Below are 20020 nucleotides of genomic sequence, written 5' to 3' on the forward strand. Positions count from 1 at the left end.
AAGCCCCACCTTCCTAGAAGGTGAGGTCCCACACCAACTTAGTGTAGGACCTTGGCTTTCATGCCCTCATCCACTGAGCAAGTGTCTCATGAGCAAAGCTCTTGCAGTGGCCTCCGGTCCTGGAGCTGTTCCCCCACTGCCTGATGACCTCATCACCCATGGCCCTGTTCCTCCCCCACTCTTTCCAACCACATTCGCACCCACCCCCTGCCCTTCCTGCCTGTGCTCCTTTCTTCTGCCTGCACTGCCATGACTCCAAAGATCTCCAGATCTTGCCCCACGGCATTCTTGAAGTTTTCTGCTCAGTTTTTACCATCTTGGTAAAACTTACCCATCTCCCTATACTAGAACTTCCAGCCAGGTGGTGGTAGCACACACCTTTAATCCCAGCACTCGGGAGGCAGAGGCAGGCGGATCTCTGTGAGTTCCAGGCCAGCCTGGTCTACAAGAGCTAGTTCAGGACAGCTAGGGCTGAGACACAGAGAAACCTCTCTACCCCTTCTCACATTCCCTGCCCCCCCCATTTGTTTTTATTTTCCTTTGTGGTATTTGTCACCAGCCCAAGGTTATTTATTTATTGTTTGTTATCTCTAAGGTGGACAGAGTTCGTGTTCAATTACAATGTTCTAACACTGGAGCGATGCCCAACACCAAAAGGATCTCAGTGGATATTTGCTGCATGACTGACTGAATGAATGAATAAAGGCCCAGTGCTAGACTCTGAAACATCAAAGATGACTAATATTGCATATTTCCACTGAGAGTCATATCCTATGTTAGAGACGTTAAACCCTGAAGCCTGTACCCTGGCATAGAAGCCACAATTAGATTTTTTTCCTTTTTCCCCTTCCTTCCTTCCTTCCTTCCTCTCTCTCTCTCTCTCTCTCTCTCTTTCTCTCTCTTTCTTTTTCTTTCTTTCTGGCTGACCTCAAACTCATAGAGGTTCACTTACCCCTACCTCTGGAGTACTGGGATTAAAGGCATGGACCACCACCACCACCTGGCTTAGTTTTTGTTGGTTGGTTGGTTTTGAGGCAGGGTTTCTCTGTAGCTTTGGAGCCTATCCTGGATCTCGCTATGTAGACCAGACGGGCCTAGAACTCACAGAGATCCTCCTGCCTCTGCCTCCAGAGTGCTGAGATTAAAGGCATGCACCACCACCTCCTGGCCTGGCTTTGCTTTTGTTTTTAATTATATGTATTTTAATTATACATAATATATGTTTAAATATGTGCAGAGGTCCTTGAAGCTAGAGTTGCAGACACCTGACATGGTTGCTGGGACTTGAACTGGGACCCTCTAGAGGAACGCTGAGCCACTGACCACTCTCTACCTGTGAATCACAATTAGAATACCAAGGAAGACAACCACATGCACGAGAGTCTGGTTAGCCCAAGAGAACACGAACCTATGATTGTTTCCGGTGTTTGAAAGCTAGGCCAGCGCCAGCTCTGGTCATTCACAAGCACCATCTTACTGGGTCTCCATCCCCCTGTTGTGGAAATAGGGTTGGTGGAGCTACACTGCAGGGTCTAAAGTTCAAAGCCACTGGGACATGGAACCATGTGAACCATTGGAAGATGACCCTAAGTGTATGGTTTAGTGGATACCACCTAGAAAGCTACAGCTGGCACGGGTGGTTAACTGGTAAATATCCCTACTATGCTACAAGCTGTCCATTGTGTCTATGCCTACTTCTGTTTGATGCCCTGCAGCAGGGACACACATGGGCAGTGTTTAATACCAACATCCAATCGACAACCAGGACATCCACTCCCTGCCAGTTTTCTCCTAGGTAGACCAGAAGTCCACATCACTCTTCACACTCTGTTCTTGGAAACCCTTCCCCCTATTCCAGTTCTGACCTGTAATTTGAGATGGTGTCTATGTCACCCCTCACCTCCATTCTATAAGTGGAACATCATCACCCTACATATCTCCTGTCTTGCCTCAATGTAAATAACGAAACAGAACCCGGGGCACAGAGCAGATGGTTCCCCTTTTAAGAAAGACCCCATTACTGAAGATCTAATGCAAGAAGTCATAAATAGCCCAGTTTGCTGCAGAAACTCCCAGTTAGAGAGAAACTAAGTACATGCAATTGAAGAAAACTGGTTTTCCGTGGAGGAGACGGGGTAAGTCCACTGCCTGGCCAAAAGCAGCCCTGGCTCGCAAAGGCTTCCCCCATGCCCACAGGTCTACTCCCCAGATCTCTACTTTCACTGTAGAAGGGATATCTGCCAAGGTGAGCTCATCAGAGACTACTGAACTACACCTTTCCTTGAAGGAGAAGAATGGTTTATGTGTGCAGCTTGAAGGCCGAGAGAGAAACATGAAGAAGAAAGGGATGTTCTTGGGGCCAGGCCCTTCTGGTTAGGTATTAATCCTCCTCTTAACTTTTTTTTTGTTTTGTTTTGTTTTGTTTTTTCGAGACAGGGTTTCTCTGTGGCTTTGGAGCCTGTCCTGGAACTAGCTCTTGTAGACCAGGCTGGTCTCGAACTCACAGAGATCCGCCTGCCTCTGCCTCCCAAGTGCTGGGATTAAAGGTGTGCGCCACCACCGCCCGGCTCCTCTTAACTTTCAACCCTGACTACCTCTACACCACTTTCTGATTGGTTTCCCATTTTCCCTTGCTTCCAAAGAAAATTCTAGAATAATAGCTTTTTGTTTGTTTGTTTTTGAGACAGGGTTTCTCTGTGTAACAGCCCTGACTGACAGCCCTGAACTCACTCTGAAATCCTCCTGCCTCTACCTCCCAAGTACTGGGACTAAAGGCATGTGCCACCATGCTCCGCCAGTTGACCCTCTTAATTTTTTTTTTTTTTTTTTTGAGACAGGGTTTCTCCGTAGCTTTTGGTTCCTGTCCTGGAACTAGCTCTTGTAGACCAGGCTGGCCCCAAACTCACAGAAATCCGCCTGCCTCTGCCTCCCGAGTGCTAGGATTAAAGGCGTGTGCCCCCACCGCCCGGCTCTATTTATTTATTTATTTTTTCGAGACATGGTTTCTCTGTGGCTTTGGAGCCTGTCCTGGAACTAGCTCTTGTAGACCAGGCTGGTCTTGAACTCGGAAAGCTGCCTGTCTCTGCCTCCAGAGTGCTAGAACTAAAGGCAAGCACCACCATGCCAGACCTTCCTTCTTTCTTGCTTTGTCCTGTTTGGGTCTGAGACAGCCCTCTAGGTAGACTCGGTTGATCCTCCTCTCTGCCTTGTGCTGATATTACAGGCAAGCTCCACCAGGCCATCTCTGGAGGAGGTAACTCTTTCTAAAGCTCTTCCAAGGAACAGTTCTCCCAAGCCTCGCAGGGACACCCTCTCCAGGACCGGCTATCCTATCCAAGAGCCCCTGGGTATACCAGCTCCACCTCCTTGTACTCCGCATTCCTGGTATTCTTTATTGATAAAGGAGAGTGTCAACACAACCCTCCCTGCTGGCCCTCCTCCCCAGGAATTTACAGGGTGTAGAGGTCCGGTAGGGGATCTCCCAGGGGCTTGGTGCTCTCCTGAAGTTGTTAACCAATAACCCCACCCTCAGCCGGGGAGAAGGTGATTGAGATCCGGTTTGATGACTGAGCTCTGAGTGGGAGGGTGTGAACTGGGTTTGGGAGGAATTCAGAAGTTAGAATGATGGGGTTTCCACATGGGAAAGAGTCTGAGATGACAGAGCCAGCCCTTTGCAGAGTGCCCTGGGCCCCAAGGTGTCTTTTGAAACTGGAAGGTTTTTTGTTTTGCCTTTTTATTTGTTTGTTTGTTTGATCTTGAGTCTGGGGGTCAAATGCTCGGAGACAAGGGACAGAGGAGAAGGCTGCCCCGGGTCTTGCCCCCAGTCCACCCCCCAAGCCAGGAGACGCTTCCGGCAGTTGCGAGCCCCCCTCCCTGCCCTGCAGCTGTTCTCCAGCTGCCCAGCCCCACCCCAAAGACAGCTGGGAGAGGCTGCGGGAGGGGGCCAAGGGGGGCGGAGGGGGGCGGGGAGCCCGCCCAGCTGCTGGCTCTGGCTGGGTAGGGGGAGGGTTGTGACATGAAAGAGCCCTGGCAGGCCAGGGTGGTGGAGGAACCTCCCACCCACCACAGCCCTCCTCCTGGTGGCCTCCTCGCGGGTTCTGCACATCTGGGCCACAGGAGCCACCGCCCCCGATCGGGGGTGGTGGAGAAAGGTTGTTGCCTCCCAGCCCTTCCTGGAAAGGGGAGGCGTGGTAGCCTCTGAGAAGGGGTGAGGGTCACAGGAGCTTGCTTAGGGGGCAATGCACCTGTGGGGACCCTAGGACTCTGCCTGTCACTCCAGGTAACCATAGGGAAGGTTCCTTCCTGCTTTCCTGAGTAGGCCTGCATCCTGGAGGGAGGGGGGTACTTAAGCCCTTTCTGGGCCCCCTCTGCCCCTCACTCTGTTGGGAGGTGGATGACAGCTGCTTCTACAAAGCCAGGACAGCTGGGTAGCTAGGGACAGCTGGATGGAGTTTTCCCTGCTTCTCTGGCTGCCCAAACAGGTTCTGGGTCACAGCTGTGTAGTTGATTGTTGGGGTAGGCCTCAAAGGGGGGTGGGGGTGGAGTTCCAGTCTAACTTACCCTCAGTGATATCCCCTCCATGTCTCGGTCTGATGAATGCACCTGGAGAAAAGACGCCTTCCCTCCATTAGCCAAAACAAACTGGCCCAGTGGGAAAGAAATTAGGTGGCTTTGTGTCTTGACTTCCAGCTCTTGACATGGAGGATGTACCAGGGCTCCCGACCAGCTAGACAGGGAGACGGGCAGATGGGAGTGAGGAGTCTATCTGCCCAGCAATATCCTCCTGCCGTAGACATCTGCCCCTCCCTTCAGCCCCAAACAGGTGCAGAAACCTGGGCAGCTAGCTGTTGTCACAAGTGCTCCTGGCTCTGGCTTCTGGCCAGCCTAGGGAAAGAGAAGCCACGAGGAGGTAAACTGCTAAACTCCCTGCTCCTTCTCCAGCACACCAGGATAAGGGGAACGGCCCGACCCTTTCTTCTCACTGGGCCTTCTGTTCTTCTGAGGTGGAGTGACAGGGGTCACAAGGACCTTGGACACTAAGGCTCCTTACTCACATTGCCAGGCTTCCTGATTCCACCCAGACCAGGGGTAGGGTGTGGAGACTAGGTACCAGCAAAGTTCTGTTCCCTTACTAGTCAGAGAAAACGTGTGGGTTCACTTTAAGGGATGCAAAACAGGCAGCTGAGCCAGGCATGGTGACACATACTTTAATGCCAGCTCTCTTAGAGACAGAGGCAGGCAGATCTCTGAGTTCCAGGCCAGCCAGGGCCACATAGAGACCTGTTCCCAAAAGCAACCAACCAACTGCCAGCTGAGCAGAGAACCTTCCATAAGAGGGCCAGCCACCAATCCCAGCACCCAGGACTTAGGGGAATCTCCAGTTCAGGCTGGTTAGTCTCAAAAGCAAAGATCAGGAGCCTTGGTGTCCTCAAGGAAGTACTGGGCAGCAGGGAGCCCTTTTCACACCCTGGGGTCTGCAGTCACCACCAGGTTTAGGAATGGAAACTCCTGGGTTTTCAGCCTTTTAAATCCCTTTATCCCCTCCAGGGCCAAAGTCCCAGACCATCAAAGGAGCCCAATAGCCCCTCTCCCTGGAACAGGGCCTATCTGAGCCTGCAGCCCTGTACAGTGCCTGGCATATAGCAATGCTCAGTATTTGTGGCTAGAAGGCAGGTAAACTTTGCAAGACTCAAAGGTGTTTTTCTTCACCTATCTTTGCTAGAAGCACATTGGCAGAAGCTCAGAGACACCAGGGGGTTGTGGTATGGGAGGCCTTCAGCAAACATTTGTCAAAGGAACCCAAGGTGAAGAGCAGATGCAGTTGGGGCCCCGAGGAAGTGATATTTACAGGTCTGGAATTGTTTCTAGACCCAGGAGGGCAGAATCAAGGGAGAGTGGAGGCTGCAGCCTTGGAGTGCCCCGTGTATAGAGTGCCTATGGACTCTAGGCCTGGGGGTGCTAGTGGGGTAAGAGCAAGGCCAGGGCAGGGCAGGGCCATCATGTTTATTAGGAGGTCGGATTTCAGTGTGTGCACTCTGGGCAGATTACAGAATATCTCGAGAACAGGAAGTCCACGACTCATACAAAGTGCTCACTATAGGAAGTAGCTGTGTCGAAATCCAGGTGAGGACCCAAATCCGGGAAGCCCCTCCTCCACCGACCTCAACAAGGGCTGTGCTATTGTTTTTATTCATTATTTCTTTTATTTCTCTTTATTATTATTAATATTATTATTATTTGCTTTCGCTGTGGTCACTATCATTGGCAAAGTCCTTTCTTCACCTTTCCTGGACTTGGGGCTCCTGGCTTTAGGTTTCCACTCAATCTGAAGGTGCCAAAGATGCTTGAGATGTGGCCTTGAACTCCGTCTGGGAACGCGGTGAGAAGGAGGCAGAAGAAATCATTCTTGGTTTAAAAAAATTAAAAAACAAAACAAAAATACTCCACAATCTATAGGTCATTCTTTACTCCATCAGTGATCAAACTGCCCAGAAGAAAAATCGGAGGGAAGAGAAGCAGACCAGTGGGCCCTGGGCCGTCTCCGAGGGTAAATGAGGAGAGTTGGCATCCCAAGGCTTCTTCCAGCCATGGGAGCGATGCAGGGGAAAGAGTGGGTTTTTAAAAAAAAGAAAAGAAAGGAAAAAAAAGATAGAGAGTTCAGTGCCTCGAGAAAGACACTGTTCCAACTCCAGGGCCACCTGCAGCCCCTACCCAGGCCAGCTCCCACCAGCACCTCCTCATCCAGGAGATGAATAATTAAAAAAAAAAAAAATCAAAACAAGGTCCTAAATAAAACAAAACCAAATGGAAAAGACTGGGGGAATGGAGGAAGGAGAGAGGAGGGCAGAAAGAAGGGCAGGTCTCTGAATGTGTAACTCCCGAGCCTCCGGGGCTGGGGGTAGGGTCCCCAGCGTCCACTGCCCACTTGGCGTTAGCTCGTCACATAGTGTTTGGTGGATGGCTGCCCATACACCCTGTAGAAATCCTGGTGACCAGGTTGCTGAGAAGCGTCGAGCCAGTCTCTGACTGCCAGGCCAGGAAGGGACTGAGGGACGGAGGGTGTGGGTGGAAGTGGGTGTGAGTATTCCTGTGAGGGCACTGTCCAAGGGAAGTGGCCGGATCGGGGGTACGGCTGGTGGCCACCATGGTTGGCCACGGAAGAACAGTAACAGTTGTCCACGGAACAGACGAGAATCTTGCGGCCGCCATACTGAGGAAGCATGGGCTGCTGGGTGGCAGAGCCATTGGGGTACTGCGACGGGGGAAACACAGGACTTGAGTGTACTGGTTGGGCACCACCCGGCAGGGCCACCAAGTGTTGTGTGGAGCTGCAGGGCCCCAGAGGTTGCCCAGACTGGCCCTCGCCGCTGGCTGTGCCCGCTGCCCCATACTGGCTGCCCACAGGACCGGATGACGTCTCAAGGAAGCTGGCCTCCGGGAAGGCTGTCGAGTGCTTGCGTTTCTCTGCCCCAGAGCTGTTCACACCACAGGGGTACAGGGGGACGCTCTGTAGGAAGGGCACCGGCGTGCTGAAGGAACCTGTGGAGAATTTGGAGTAAATGCGGCTGAAGCACCAGCCCAGACAACTCTGGTTCCTTTCCCATGTGGGACCTGAACCCCTACGGGTCCAAATATGTGACCTCTTGGTTGGTGTTTACTAGTTTCATTTCCTAGCTGAAAGAAACAAAAAACAAAACAAAAGAAACAAAAACAAAAAACCCCAAAGCTCAAGGAAATGTAATGTCACTTGCCCAAGGTCCCACACCTGTGTGCGAAGCTACGCTGCCTCTTGAAGACGGCAATGGCATTTACCCCTGCCCAGAGGCATCACCCTCACCTTCTAGCATCTTCCGCAACTGCTTCTCCTTCTTGGCCACCTCGTTCAGGAAGAGCTTGGAGTTCAGGTGGCCGATCTTAGGGGGAGAAAGGCTGCTGCCCGTGCAGGTCTGGGTCCTGGGGGCAGTGGACGGGGCGTCTGTTGTGAGGAGGCCCCAGTGAGCCCGCCCTACCTCCCCACCAGTGGGCATGGCCCTCTCTGCCCTCCCTCAGATAAAGGGTCTGGAGGCCTGGGGGCTAACAGCTCACCTGTCCATTAGGATCTTCACAGACTTGGTGTTCTGCAAGGAAGGAAGGCAGAATCAGTCAATGGGAAAGGCAAGGCAGAACAGCTCCATTTATTGAACGCTTGCTATGCTACCACCTTGGCATGGCTTTTGCTGTTTGAAACAGGGTCTCATGGATCCTAGGCTGGTGTAGAATTAAGTATTAGAATGACCTTGAACTATCCTGCCCCCACTTCCCAGTTCAGATTTCCAGGAGCGTGTGCTAACAAACCTAGCATATGGTATTGAGGATCAAACTGAGTTTCATGTGTGCTAGGCAAGTACCACACAATCTGAGCCACATTCCCAGCCAGGCACTGCTGCTTCTTTGTACCATTATATCTGGGAGAGGGTTCCACAAATCCCTTCCATTTATTTATTTATTTATTTATTTATTTATTTATTGATAAGCTTTCTTTTATGTGCATTGGTGTGAAGGTGTCAGATCCCCTGGAACTGGAGTTAGACAGTTGTGAGCTGCCATGTGGGTGCTGAGAATTGAACCCGGGTCCTCTGGAAGAGCAGATAGTGCTCTTAACCACTGAGCCACTTCACTAGTCCCTTCCCTTTTATTATTTTATAGCCCTAGATGTCCTACAATTCCCTATGTAAAGCAGGCTGCTCTGGAACTCAGATATCCTTCTGCTTCTGCCCTTTGAGTGCTGAGATTAAAGGTGTGTACCACCCAGTCCAAAAGGCCTTTGAAATCTGGCTACATCTGGATTTCAGAAGGAAGCAAAGGTATCCGTATCATATATGATCACATATTTCATATGATCCAAACAGGACCATAGTCTGGCCCAACACTTCTATTGCAACCTGTTTAAATTTATTTTACCATGTGAAACACAGAAAGACCTCTAACTGCCCATGTCAGTTCTACCCAGTATTCACTGTTAAATGAAGTGCCAAACTTTGTGTTGTTTCGTTTTTGTTTGTTTGTTTGTTTGTTTGTTTTTGGTTTTTTGAGACAGGGTTTCTCTGTGGTTTTCGAGCCTGTCCTGGAACTAGCTCTTGTAGACCAGGCTGGTCTCGATCTCACAGAGATCCGCCTGCCTCTGCCTCCCGAGTGCTGGGATTAAAGGCGTGCGCCACCACCGCCCGGCTTTGTTGTTTCGTTTTTGGAGCTTAAAAAAATCTGGAATAATAGATAAAGGATGGTGGACTGATATATGTAAAGGCTCAGGGATCTATGACTTGCCTGAGGTCCCCAAACAAGGAAGAGCAGATGGACAGAGTGGCTCCAAAGGCTAAGGGAGGTGAGCCTGCTGCCTGGAAGCAGCTGGGGGACAGCTGCACAGAGTGGTCCCCAGACCCACCTTCATGAAGCTGACATCCTCTGTCTTATCGAAGAGAAGCTGCAGGGAGCCCAGCAGCTTCTTGGCCTCCTGCATGCGTTCCCCAAGGTGCAGCGCCTGCGCCGCGTTCTCGCTGCAGAACTTGGCTTGCGCCTTGTCCAGAACCTCTACCGTTTGCCGCAAGTCCTCATCCAGCAGCTGGTGAAGCTTTTCGTACTGCAGCCGCACCTCTTCCTTCAGCTGGCTCACTTTCTCCTGCAGAGACGGACGAGGATAAGCAGGCACATGAGCAGAGTGACTTCAGCCTGATGTCACTACCCCAACCCCATTTACTTTTTGGATAAGGTTTCTCTGTATAACAGTCCTGGCTATCCTGGGACTTGCTCTGTAGACTAGGCTGGTCTCGAACTCATGGAGATCTGCCTGCCTCTGCTTCCTGACTGCTGGGATTAAAGGCGTACACACACCCCAATCCAATTTCTGCGACCCTCTGGCTTCTGAGGGTAACACATGACCTGCCAAAGCCCCAGTCATAGCACTGGGCTCTGTGCCAGCCACACTAAAACCAGTGGGATTCCAACTCACCTAAGATCCTGCACCCCATTTTCCCATTACCCCCATACCGGCTCAGGGATTACTACCTCCACCAGGCGCTTGTCCGACTCAAGCTTGTAGAGCTGGTCCTCGATGTCCTGCTCCCGCTCCTCCAGCCGCTCCTGCTGCTTCATCAGCATCTTCTGTAGAGACAGAGGAATGGTGGTGTCAGAACGGGGTGCGACTCTAGCCTTTCCAGCCACGCACCATCCCTCCTTTTTGGTAACAGACTCAAGATGACCTAAAACCCAGCCAGCCTCCCCCGTCCTCATGCAGGCCCAGGACCGGCCTGCACACCAAGCACTTGTAGCCGTGCTTCCTGTGCTCCCATCATCTCATTATATCGAGAAGGGGGTTCCTCTAATCACCCCACAATGCTGTGAAGTATTAGGATCCTCATTCACAAAAGAAGAAACCGAGGCCTAGAGGGGTTGCACCATCTGGCCAGTGGAGGGGACAAGATGGCTCAGTGGTGAAGGATGCCTACTGCTCTTACAGGAAACCCAGGGTATGGTTCCCAGCACCCATGTCAGGCAGCTCACAGGTGGCTCAGGGACACCTGACTCCTGGCCTTCATTGGCACATGTGCACACACCCCCGCATACACACACACACACCCGCATACACACACACACACCCGCATACACACACACACACTGCAATTAAAAATAAACATATATCTTTGAAGTTATATAGCCAGTAATGGGCACACACCAGGTAATATGGCAGGAGGTCTGAGTACCCAAGCCAGGCTACTTTTCCCTGGGGGCACCATCTTGAGTGGTGCACCCTAAGATGCAGTGGGTCAAACAGCCTTCCAAGGTGACACAGGCTCTTGGCCTCACCTTCCATTTGTCCTTTTCTATGGTGCAACAACACAGCCACCTCTTCCTTGTTCCCAAGGCTGAGCGCTGGCCTCAGGAATGAGTCCTTGCTAGTTATGTCTCTCAGCTCCCCCCATGGTGAGACCAGGAGAGAAAGACCCTGCTGCTCCCAAGAACCATCCGCTCACAGCCAGACCAAGCTGCTTCCCCAAGTTCTTTCCTTAGAAATTTAATTCACTAATTGTATTTTTTTTTTTTGCACGACTGTCTTGCTTGTAAATTCATGTGCACAAGGTATGTGTCTGGTGCTGGCCAAGGTCACAGGGCTTGGGTGCCCTGGAAATGGAGTTAGGGATGGTTGAAAAACCTCCATGCCGTACTGGGAATTGAATGCAGGTCCCTCTGCAAGAGTGACAATTGCTTTTTATTTCTCCCCTTCCTTCTCCACCTCCAAACATGCCTCTTCAAACAAGGTGTCTCTTGCTCAAGATGACTGCCAACTTTCAAATGTTGCAGTATGGCCAAGAACGATCTTTTACACATGACTTCCAGCCTCCTGAGTGTCAGGTAAGTACAGGCAAGAGTCTTGGCTGGGGCAGATTCTCAGTGTGCCTCAAGAAGGCTCGGTGACCCTTGCATCTCAGGGATCTCCAGGGCCGCTCACCAGGACTCTTCTTTCTGTCACTGTCTGGGAGCCAACAATGCTTCACCTTTGTCTGCTTTCTGAGGAACTTTCTATGACCCCTGTTTGTTCTGAGTCAGTGCAGGTCCCTTCCTATCCTGGTCACATGATGGGCTGTCACATCCTGCCCTACTCAGTAGCTGTGTTCTTTAGTATAGTGGCCACTTTTTACACTGACGTTAATAGAAAATAAAGTAAACCAGATATGGTAGCACCTGCCTGTAACCCAGCGTGAGGACGCAGAGCCGAGACAGGAGGGTTAGGAGCTGGACCCAGCATGGGCTACATAGAAAGACCCTGACAGAGGGGGTGGGGGTAAGGGAAATGGGGGGAGAGAGAGAGAGAGAGAGAGATAACTGAGCACCGCTTGGGGTTTTCAGTAGCACCGGACCTCATTGCCAGTGATTACAATGGCTACATGTAGCCACTAACGGACACAAAATGTTGCCACTCTCAGGAAGTTATGCGACAGCTCTATCCTAGAATCTCCATGTCTGCTAAGCAGGTGCGCTACCACTGTTACTGTGGGTTCACAACCCTGCGGCTAGAACCCAGGGGCCCTGCACAGCTAGGCAGGAGCTCTACCATTGCTCTTCATCTTCAGCTCACATTCTGGTGTCCCGGCCAGTCCCTCTTGGCACACACCCAAAATACCAGCATTAGTAAGGCTGAGGCAGGAGGATCGCCAGAAGTTCAAGGCCAGTCTGGACTACAAAAGGAAGAGAGTGGTAGTGGCAGCAAATAGGAACTGGGTGTTAGCTAGGCATGATGGTGCAAGCCTTAGTTTCTGCTCTGGGGAAAATCACAAGTTTGAGGTCATCCTTGGTGAAAGGGAGACCCTATCTCAAAAAAAAAAAAAAAAAAAAAGCAAGCTTTATGGCTGTGGCTGTCCTCTGCTTCCCTTCAAAGGCCTCAGACCTGGTTACTGTTGAATACAGAAACATCCAGGAGGCAGCATAAAGTTCTGCAGAGTGGCTCTCAGACCCTCAAAAGTGCCCACCAGCAAGGGGTGCTTCTCTTCCTCTGTGGGGGCCTTCAGTCTCACCAGGTAAACCCTATACTCAAACCACACCCAAAGCGAAGCTCCTAACAATTCCGTCCTCACCACCCCTACCCCCTTCTTATAAATATAAATGGGGAAACCAAGGCCAGCCGGACTTCCGGGCCTTCGGGCAAACCTGTTCTATGGAGGTTGCTGGCCTAGAAACAAAGAATCAAGATGTTAAGGGCAGGAGTTAGGGTGAGTGTGAAGGCTCCCCTAAACTAAGAGAGCCTGGAGTTCATCCTGGCTAACTCTTCCTCTTTAGCGACCCTGCCCTTGTCAGCCAGAGGGGTCAGACTGACAATAAATACAGCTCGTATGTGGGCAGAGGTGCCCAGAGTACCGCCTGATATACACATGCGCACGCATGCGCATGTACACACACAGGTGCACGTAAGGCAACCTGGGCCCTGAGACCCTTAGTGCACATATGTTTGCAGCCAATGCCCTACACAAGACTGGATCTTTGGAGATCCCAGACAACAAAGGGGTCCAAATAGAAAGCTTTCCTGGAGACTGGTTCAGGGGTTGGGAGTACTAGCTGTTTGGGTAGAGGACCAGGTTTGACTTCCAGCACTAATGGGCTCACAAGCATCTGTAACCCAGGTTCCTGGGGTTCCAACACCTTCTGGCCTCTGCAGGTACTGCACACACACAGTACACCTACATACAGGCAGGTAAAACACACACACACACACACACACATTTTTAAAAAGCTTCACTGTGAACAGGAGGCCTACTTCCCTCCCCTATACCACAAATGGGGCTCAGACAGCATGCTGGCGGCCTATGTTATGGGCATAGGTGTGACCCTGCGGGAACAAAGCACCCCAGGTAGAAACCAGGATCCAGGCGGTCTGACGGCTTGGCCCTCACCACTGCAATCTCTCACCCGTCTGCCCACCCAAGTCATGGATGACCAGGGCCATAAGCAGATGAGGGAGCGACTAAGGCTGAGTCCCGGGGGAAGGAGACAGAGACAGCCAAAAGTTCCCACCAACCCTCCCCTGGCCAAGAAAGATTCTTACCCTGCCAGTCAGTGAGAGCTCCTCCCCCACCCCAACTGAGGCCCCCATCCCCCAACTCTTGCCTAGTCCCGGTGCAGCTTAGCCTCCTATCCTCTCAGGCATTCCCCGGAAGCACTCCTGTTGGGGATCCTAGGGTCCCGCCCTCAGCGGGAAGATATTGAGTCCAGCCATGGCCCAGCGACAACAGTAGCCCCAACAGGTAGGTGGGTCTAATTTCCCCTCCACCACCTCAGAGGTTTTCCGGTCTGCTGTAAGAGAGAGGGTAGGATGAGGAAGGAAGCTCATAGTGAGACCTGCAGGGCAGGCAGGGCTGGGAAAACCCCTTCCCCCAGCTTCCCTGCAGCCAGGGGGCAGCCAGCGAGGGGCGTGACTTCAAACACTGAGATTGGCAGGAGGAAAACCCACCTGCTGCCTCTTCACCACACCCACACCGATCTACCAAATCAGAAAATCAGATGGGCTGAGCGTGGTGGCCGGCCCCTTTAACACCAGACTTGAGAGGCAGAGACAAGGCGATCAATCTCTGAGTTCGAGGCCAACCTGGTCTATATAGTGGGTTCTAGGATAGCCAGAGCTACATAGTGAGACCCCGACTCCAGGAAGATGCTGGAGGCCCAGGAGTGGAGGAAGCAGGAGCAGCACCAGCCCTCACTCCCAGCAGCCTCCCTCCCTCCAGCTGCTTCTTACCTGCCTTCTCAGGGAATTCCAGCTCCCATTTGGGGAAAAACGCACAGCTGAGGTGGGGCTCCATGTCCCAGCTTGATTCCCAGCAAGGCCTCCCAAAACAGGGGAGCAGTGACTTTCCAAACTGACCCTGGCCCCCAATAAGTTCCCTGAACTGTGTGTAGGAGGGGAACCATATCTAGTCTAGAAGCAATGGAGGGAGCAAGGACTCTGGAGGAGTCCCCCAGAGCAAGCCCCCCTAGAATTGTGAGCTTCAGGCAATCTGGGATCTACTGGGCCTATGAAGAACTCCCGTACCCTCCACGGTTCCAGGGCACCATGCATCTCAGACCTGCTTCCATGCCTTGGTGGCCACCCAACCAAGAGGGGTATTCACAGGGCCTAGCTCCTGTCCTGCCATCTCAGGTGCCTCTGGAGCCTGGCCAGCTAGGCCCTGGTGGTATTTTGCTACCAGACTAGATCAGGCAGATGGGTGAGGTTTGGAGAGTAAGGGCTGGGTAAAAGTTAATAAATAATAATAAACCCTCAAGTCAACCTTGAAGAAAAGGAAGGTCAAGGGAGATTGGTGCTGAGGGCCAGGGCACAGGCAGGCCCTAGGTTGGCTCCAGCAGCCCCTATGGCAAAGGTGAGTAGGGTGGGGGACCAGAAAGGGGCTGGGCTGTTGGAACAGGACTTGCTCAGATCAGGCCAGCACTTAGAACCTTGTGGGACTTTCTTCCTAACCTAAGTCCGTATCCCAGGACCCAATCTGACCTGGCTCCATGGGCGCAATCTCCTCTCCCCACCAAAAAAGTCCCCCTCCCCTGCCACAGGGCTTGCTTTGGATACCCTGTGAGAAACCAGAGATAAAGGGTGGGAGGCACAAGAGTCAGGGCAAAGAGAAAGCTGGAGCCTCAGCGATCCCCACAGGCCATCAGCGTGAGAGGGCTTCCCAGCTGCAGAGTCGAATTAGCTTTTGCTGTGCACAGAGCAGCCTCTGGGGCAGCAGAACAAAGAGGCGAGAGAGAAAGCCCCCCTTTGTCTGGGTTTGAATGCCAGGCCAGCCAGGGAGGAAGGCTTTTTCCCAGAGCCAGGGATGAAGCTGGTCAGACTTGCTTGCTCAGGGCAAGAGGCCCAAGTGGGGCTGCCCACCCAGACCCTCCCCAGTCTCCAGCTCTGCAGCACCTACTGGGGCTCCCTCTCACCTCCAACACCCACCAAAGTGGATCCCTTTCCAAAGATCCCCAGGTAAGAAAGTCACAAGCCCCCTGGCAGGTTCCCAGCCCACCTATTACCTGAGGAAGCACTTGGTAAGTAGCAGTCTAAACAACAAAGTCCCGGGGAAATTCACAAACCACTACATCCCATCCCCTCTCACCTGACATCCACTCTCACAGACACAAACACATGAGCACACTTCTGTTCCCAGCTCTACAGCCACACAGGAAAGTAGTACCTAACTAAGTCCGTCATGCACACATCCTTTCTTGGAGATACTCGTGTGGGGGTAAAACAGTTCCGACAGACAGACACAGACACACACAGAGTCCAGAACTGTGAGCTGGGAGTGTGTAACAGGCTCCTGGCTGTGGCAGCAGGATGCTGCGGTAGAGGCAAGAGATTGCGCCCCTGCCTGAGGCTTCCCTCTTAGGACCCAGGGAGGAGGCCAAAACAGACCCCTTCTCAAAGGATTCAGGATGACCATGGAAGACAGTACCTGTGTACCTCACACCCCTCAATGCACACACAGCTTCCCCACCCTGTCTGCTATTGGCAGAGGGAGCAGAGGGTCTGAACTGCTGGGATGGGGCTGTGACCCCAGGCCCAGCTTAGCAGAGACCTCTAGGCCACCCTCTCACAAGAACAGAGCACCCTCACTCCAAGCAACTACTAATGCCAGCAGTGGGAACCCCGCTCCCCAGAGAGCACACAAACCACACAAGCACAAGCACACATATCTGCAAAGCCACACACACATGGCCACGACTTCTCTTGGGTCTTCACTATGTTGAGAGAGGTCTTAAGAGTACTCCCAACTCCCATCAGCCCCCTATTACTAAGATGAACCCCTAAACTTAGAGGCTGGAAGGGATTATGTCCATTCAGGATTGCTGGGCCTGAGCCCATGGAGGTCTCAATCCTGGACCCACAGCTCAGATGAAAACACTTCAAGGCTATAGGTATGTCCCAGAGAATGATCTTGAGGCCCATCTGGTTGGCATCCAGTCCTCTCAAAGGCAGAGTGGGGCAATGTCCTAGCCTGCACAGGCCTAACTCTTAAGTCCCACCCCTTCCTGATGCTCCACCCAAGCCCCTGGCTGAAGCACAGAAAAGTAGGTGCTTGTAGATATTTGGGAATGGGGCTACCAGAAAGGGTTAAGCAGTGGTTGTGGTGGTTAGTTTTTTGTTGATGGTGTTGGATTTGTTTTTTTTTTTTTTTTTTTTTTTTTTTTTGAGATAAGGTCTCCTTGTGTGCCCTGGCTGGCCTGGAACTCACAGCGATTCCCCTGCCTCCCAAGTGCTGGGATTAAAGTGTAGGCCACCACTCTGGGCACCCAAAACCCTCAATAGCGTTAACTATTTCCAGGCGGCTGATTTGGACCCTAACCCCATGGGGGAGAGCAGGAGAGGAAACACAACAGGCAGAACCTAGATTCCTTTTATGGTTCTTTGTGCCTCTACACCTATACCTTGGAAAATTCTGGTATATCTTTCCACAGCAACAGCAAAGGCCCTTAAAACAGACTCCTAGCCAGAAAAAACTGGCTGAAGTAAAGACACCTTCTCCCCACCCACCCCCATCCAGGATAGCCTAGAGAGAGGGCAGGGTTCTCCCATTCAGCTTCAGCCCCTCCCTAAGGGTGGGACCCCTACCTCTGCATTCAATAAGTCAGGCTCCTACTTGAGTGACACTGGGCTATTGAAGGGTTTCCAAGCCTGGTGCCCTGGGGCACTAGAGAGAATGGATCAGAGAAGGATGGAGGAGGATGAGCCTCAGGCACAGATGCTGACCTCACGGAATTGCACATCTGGCCCTAATGCAACTCACCACTCACACAAGCAGACAGACACATCATGGAGCTGCTGACATAAGTTCAGGGCCTGATGAAAGGAGCCCATGGTACTCTGCAAGCTAAGGATGCTACCCTCTCCTCCCCAGTCCACAAGCAAGCCATAGCAATTTGAGAGTAATGCAGACACACATCTAAAGATGCCCTAATACCAAGCCAGGTATAATGAAGTTCTCTCCCCCCCGCCAAGACATCCCTAGTATTTCAGGGGTGCAAGCACACGGTCCAATCAAAATCCTCCCCTGTTCCATTCAGTCACATCTTTTCTTTGCCCTCTACCCACTTTCTCCAGCCAATCACAGACAGAGAATTGGACAGCCAGCCGTCCTTTCTCCAGCCTTTCCCTGCACTTTCCCAGCCTCCACCCCTACCATCTTTATTAATAGCCGCAGCTTCAATACTGGGTAAAGTGTAGGCTATGCCTGCCCTGAGTCAGGGGAGGAGGACCACAGGGCTCCTCCATTTCCCCAGGCCACGGCCTCTTCCAACATTAGTGGGGAGGAGTGACTCTCCATCCCCCACACTTCCTTTAAGAAACCAGAGGCCTCTCCTGGCACAAAACCCTAGAACTGGCCCATGCAATTGCAAACTAATTATACAGCAAATTTTGTTATCCCCGCCCTCAGCCTGCGGTGGCCCTTCTTCCTTTTGTTGGTTGTATATGTATGCTTTTTAATTGCTAAACAGTGACTCATTTAGATTGGTCCCCTCCTTGCCTTCGTCCCCCCCCCCACCCACCACCACCAAGGAAACAGCCCCCATCTACATTCTGGAGAGACCCAGCTTCCTCTTACTGCAGAGGCCCCACTGGCCTCCAGGGGCCCCCACCCTAAACACACACTCCCAGTCCTACCAAGCAGAACCTTGTTCCCTTATCACAAGACCCCTAGCCCGCGCCTCCAAGATGGCTCAGATGGCTTAGATCAACTCCTTCCTTCTGTGTGACTCAACCCCAAGAGGCAGGGGACCCGAGAGGAACCTGGGAGGAGCCCCCTTCCAGTGAAAGGGACGGAAGTATGCCCCAGTCCAGTTCCCTAGCCAGGCCCGGAGGCCTAAGAGGGGGAAGGCGGTTTTGACATTGGCTGCTGCAGCAGGGTGTATACAATGGGAGGGGGTGCGGTTCCGTAATCACCCAGCCGGCAGCCCAGGGGAGCCAGCTGCCTGAAACCAGATTTCAAGGCGGCTCAACCTTAAACCCACAGGATTCTTTTTCCGTCTTCCACCTCCCCTCCTCAAATGTGGGAGGGCTGTGGAGGAGGGCAGGGCCGGGAGGAAAGGGTTAGACACATACTTTAAGGTTTGTTCATGCAGGCTCGGGCAGCATACAAGTACACAGAGAGCAGCCTCAGCCTAGGGAGCGTCTGCTGGGACAGATCGCGGAAGAGCTGACAGTAGGAGATGACTCTGAACAGCAGGCCTTGCCCAGCTAGATACCAGAGTTCTGCTCTACCTCCGGAAGCTTCCCCCCACCCCCAATGTGTTTCCAATAGAGCTTAAAACTAACATGGCTGCTTTTGTTTACTTCCTCATTGGTATGCCAGCATCATGGATCATGTCAGCCACAGCAGCGGCACCAGGACACTCATTACATAAACAGCAGCTGGAGAAGCAGGACCGGGGTCACTGCCTTGGTGACTTCCCGTAGAGCTTACAGAAACAAAGCTGGGGGAGGGAACTGCGCAAAACAGAAAAGCGACACTTAAACTACTTCTAACAGCCTCCCTCAATTCCATAAATGACTCGCAAAAGGGGCCCTAAGGGCACAGGTGCGAGAATGCACCCAGCAGCCAGGCCCTTCTTCTGAGAACCTTGTCCCCCCAAAACTTTCACAGGAGAGTTTGGAAGAGGGCCTCTAGATTAATGCCACAAGAGTCAGCTCGTGGGGATGAGTAGCCCCTAGGCGGGATATGTGTGTGGGTGCGCGCGCGCGTGAAGTGTACTTGCCCGTATCTCATTCCTCCGGATCTCCACGTCGCACACCGAGTGTCCCTGATGCGCGCCGCTGTAGTAGCAGCAGTACTGGCACACCGCCACCTGCTCGGCCTCGCAGTGGTACAGGCGGTAGGCGTTGTGCTGCGGGCAGCTCCAGGCCCGCACGTCGTCTGCCTCCACCAGGAGGTGCCCGCGGGCGGTGGAGGGCTGCTGCAGGTGCGTCTGCACGTGGGACTGGCAGCAGGGAGCCTCGCAGCGCAGGCAGACCTTCTGCGCCGGCAGCGGGGGGCCGCGGCGACAGAACACGCAGTGCAGTGCCGTCGGCGGCTTCTCCACGTGCAGGGCGTTGAACTTCTCCACGATGTTGGTGAGCTTCAGGTTCTTCTCCAGGCCGGGCTTCTGATTGTAGGCCTGGTTGCACTCAGGGCAGCGCACCAGGCCACTGTCCTTGGCCCAAGCCTCGCCGATGCAGCCCCGGCAGAAGTTATGCTTGCACGGCAGCTGCACCGGTTCCACGAAGACGTGCAGGCAGATGGGGCAGATGAGCTCCTCCTCAAAGCAGTTCTTCCAATTCTCCGCCATGGCGGCTGCGGGCAGGGGGCCCGAGACCTCCCGAATTTCCCAACCCTGGGGATCCGTCTGATGCAGCTGGGGACCCACCGAGCCCGGAGCTCCGGTCCCCGCCGGCCCCGCCAGTCGCTCAGTCACCAGCGCCTTCCGCGTGCCCGCCCCCCAGAGGAGGGAGTCTGGGTCCTCGCGCAGCGCGCGCCGCCGGCTGCGTCTC

At 52.8% G+C, this 20020-nt stretch overlaps 1 protein-coding gene across 1 annotated transcript; it reads right to left on the minus strand.

Moving 5' to 3' along the window:
* Positions 1-6183: 6183 nt before the first annotated feature.
* Positions 6184-19818, minus strand: Trim8 (tripartite motif containing 8). The gene is made up of 6 exons (XM_041661417.1): positions 19249-19818; positions 10042-10137; positions 9422-9655; positions 8086-8117; positions 7838-7953; positions 6184-7539 (listed from the first exon to the last, which is right to left on the minus strand). Exons 1-6 carry the CDS (start codon positions 19816-19818, stop codon positions 6932-6934), a joined length of 1656 nt encoding a protein of 551 aa, XP_041517351.1. The 3' UTR covers positions 6184-6931.
* Positions 19819-20020: the final 202 nt, after the last annotated feature.

Source organism: Microtus oregoni, unplaced genomic scaffold (assembly GCF_018167655.1).
Source record: "Microtus oregoni isolate MIOR12 unplaced genomic scaffold, Mior012 000012F_ref0000307, whole genome shotgun sequence".
NCBI classification, from domain to species: domain Eukaryota; kingdom Metazoa; phylum Chordata; class Mammalia; order Rodentia; family Cricetidae; genus Microtus; species Microtus oregoni.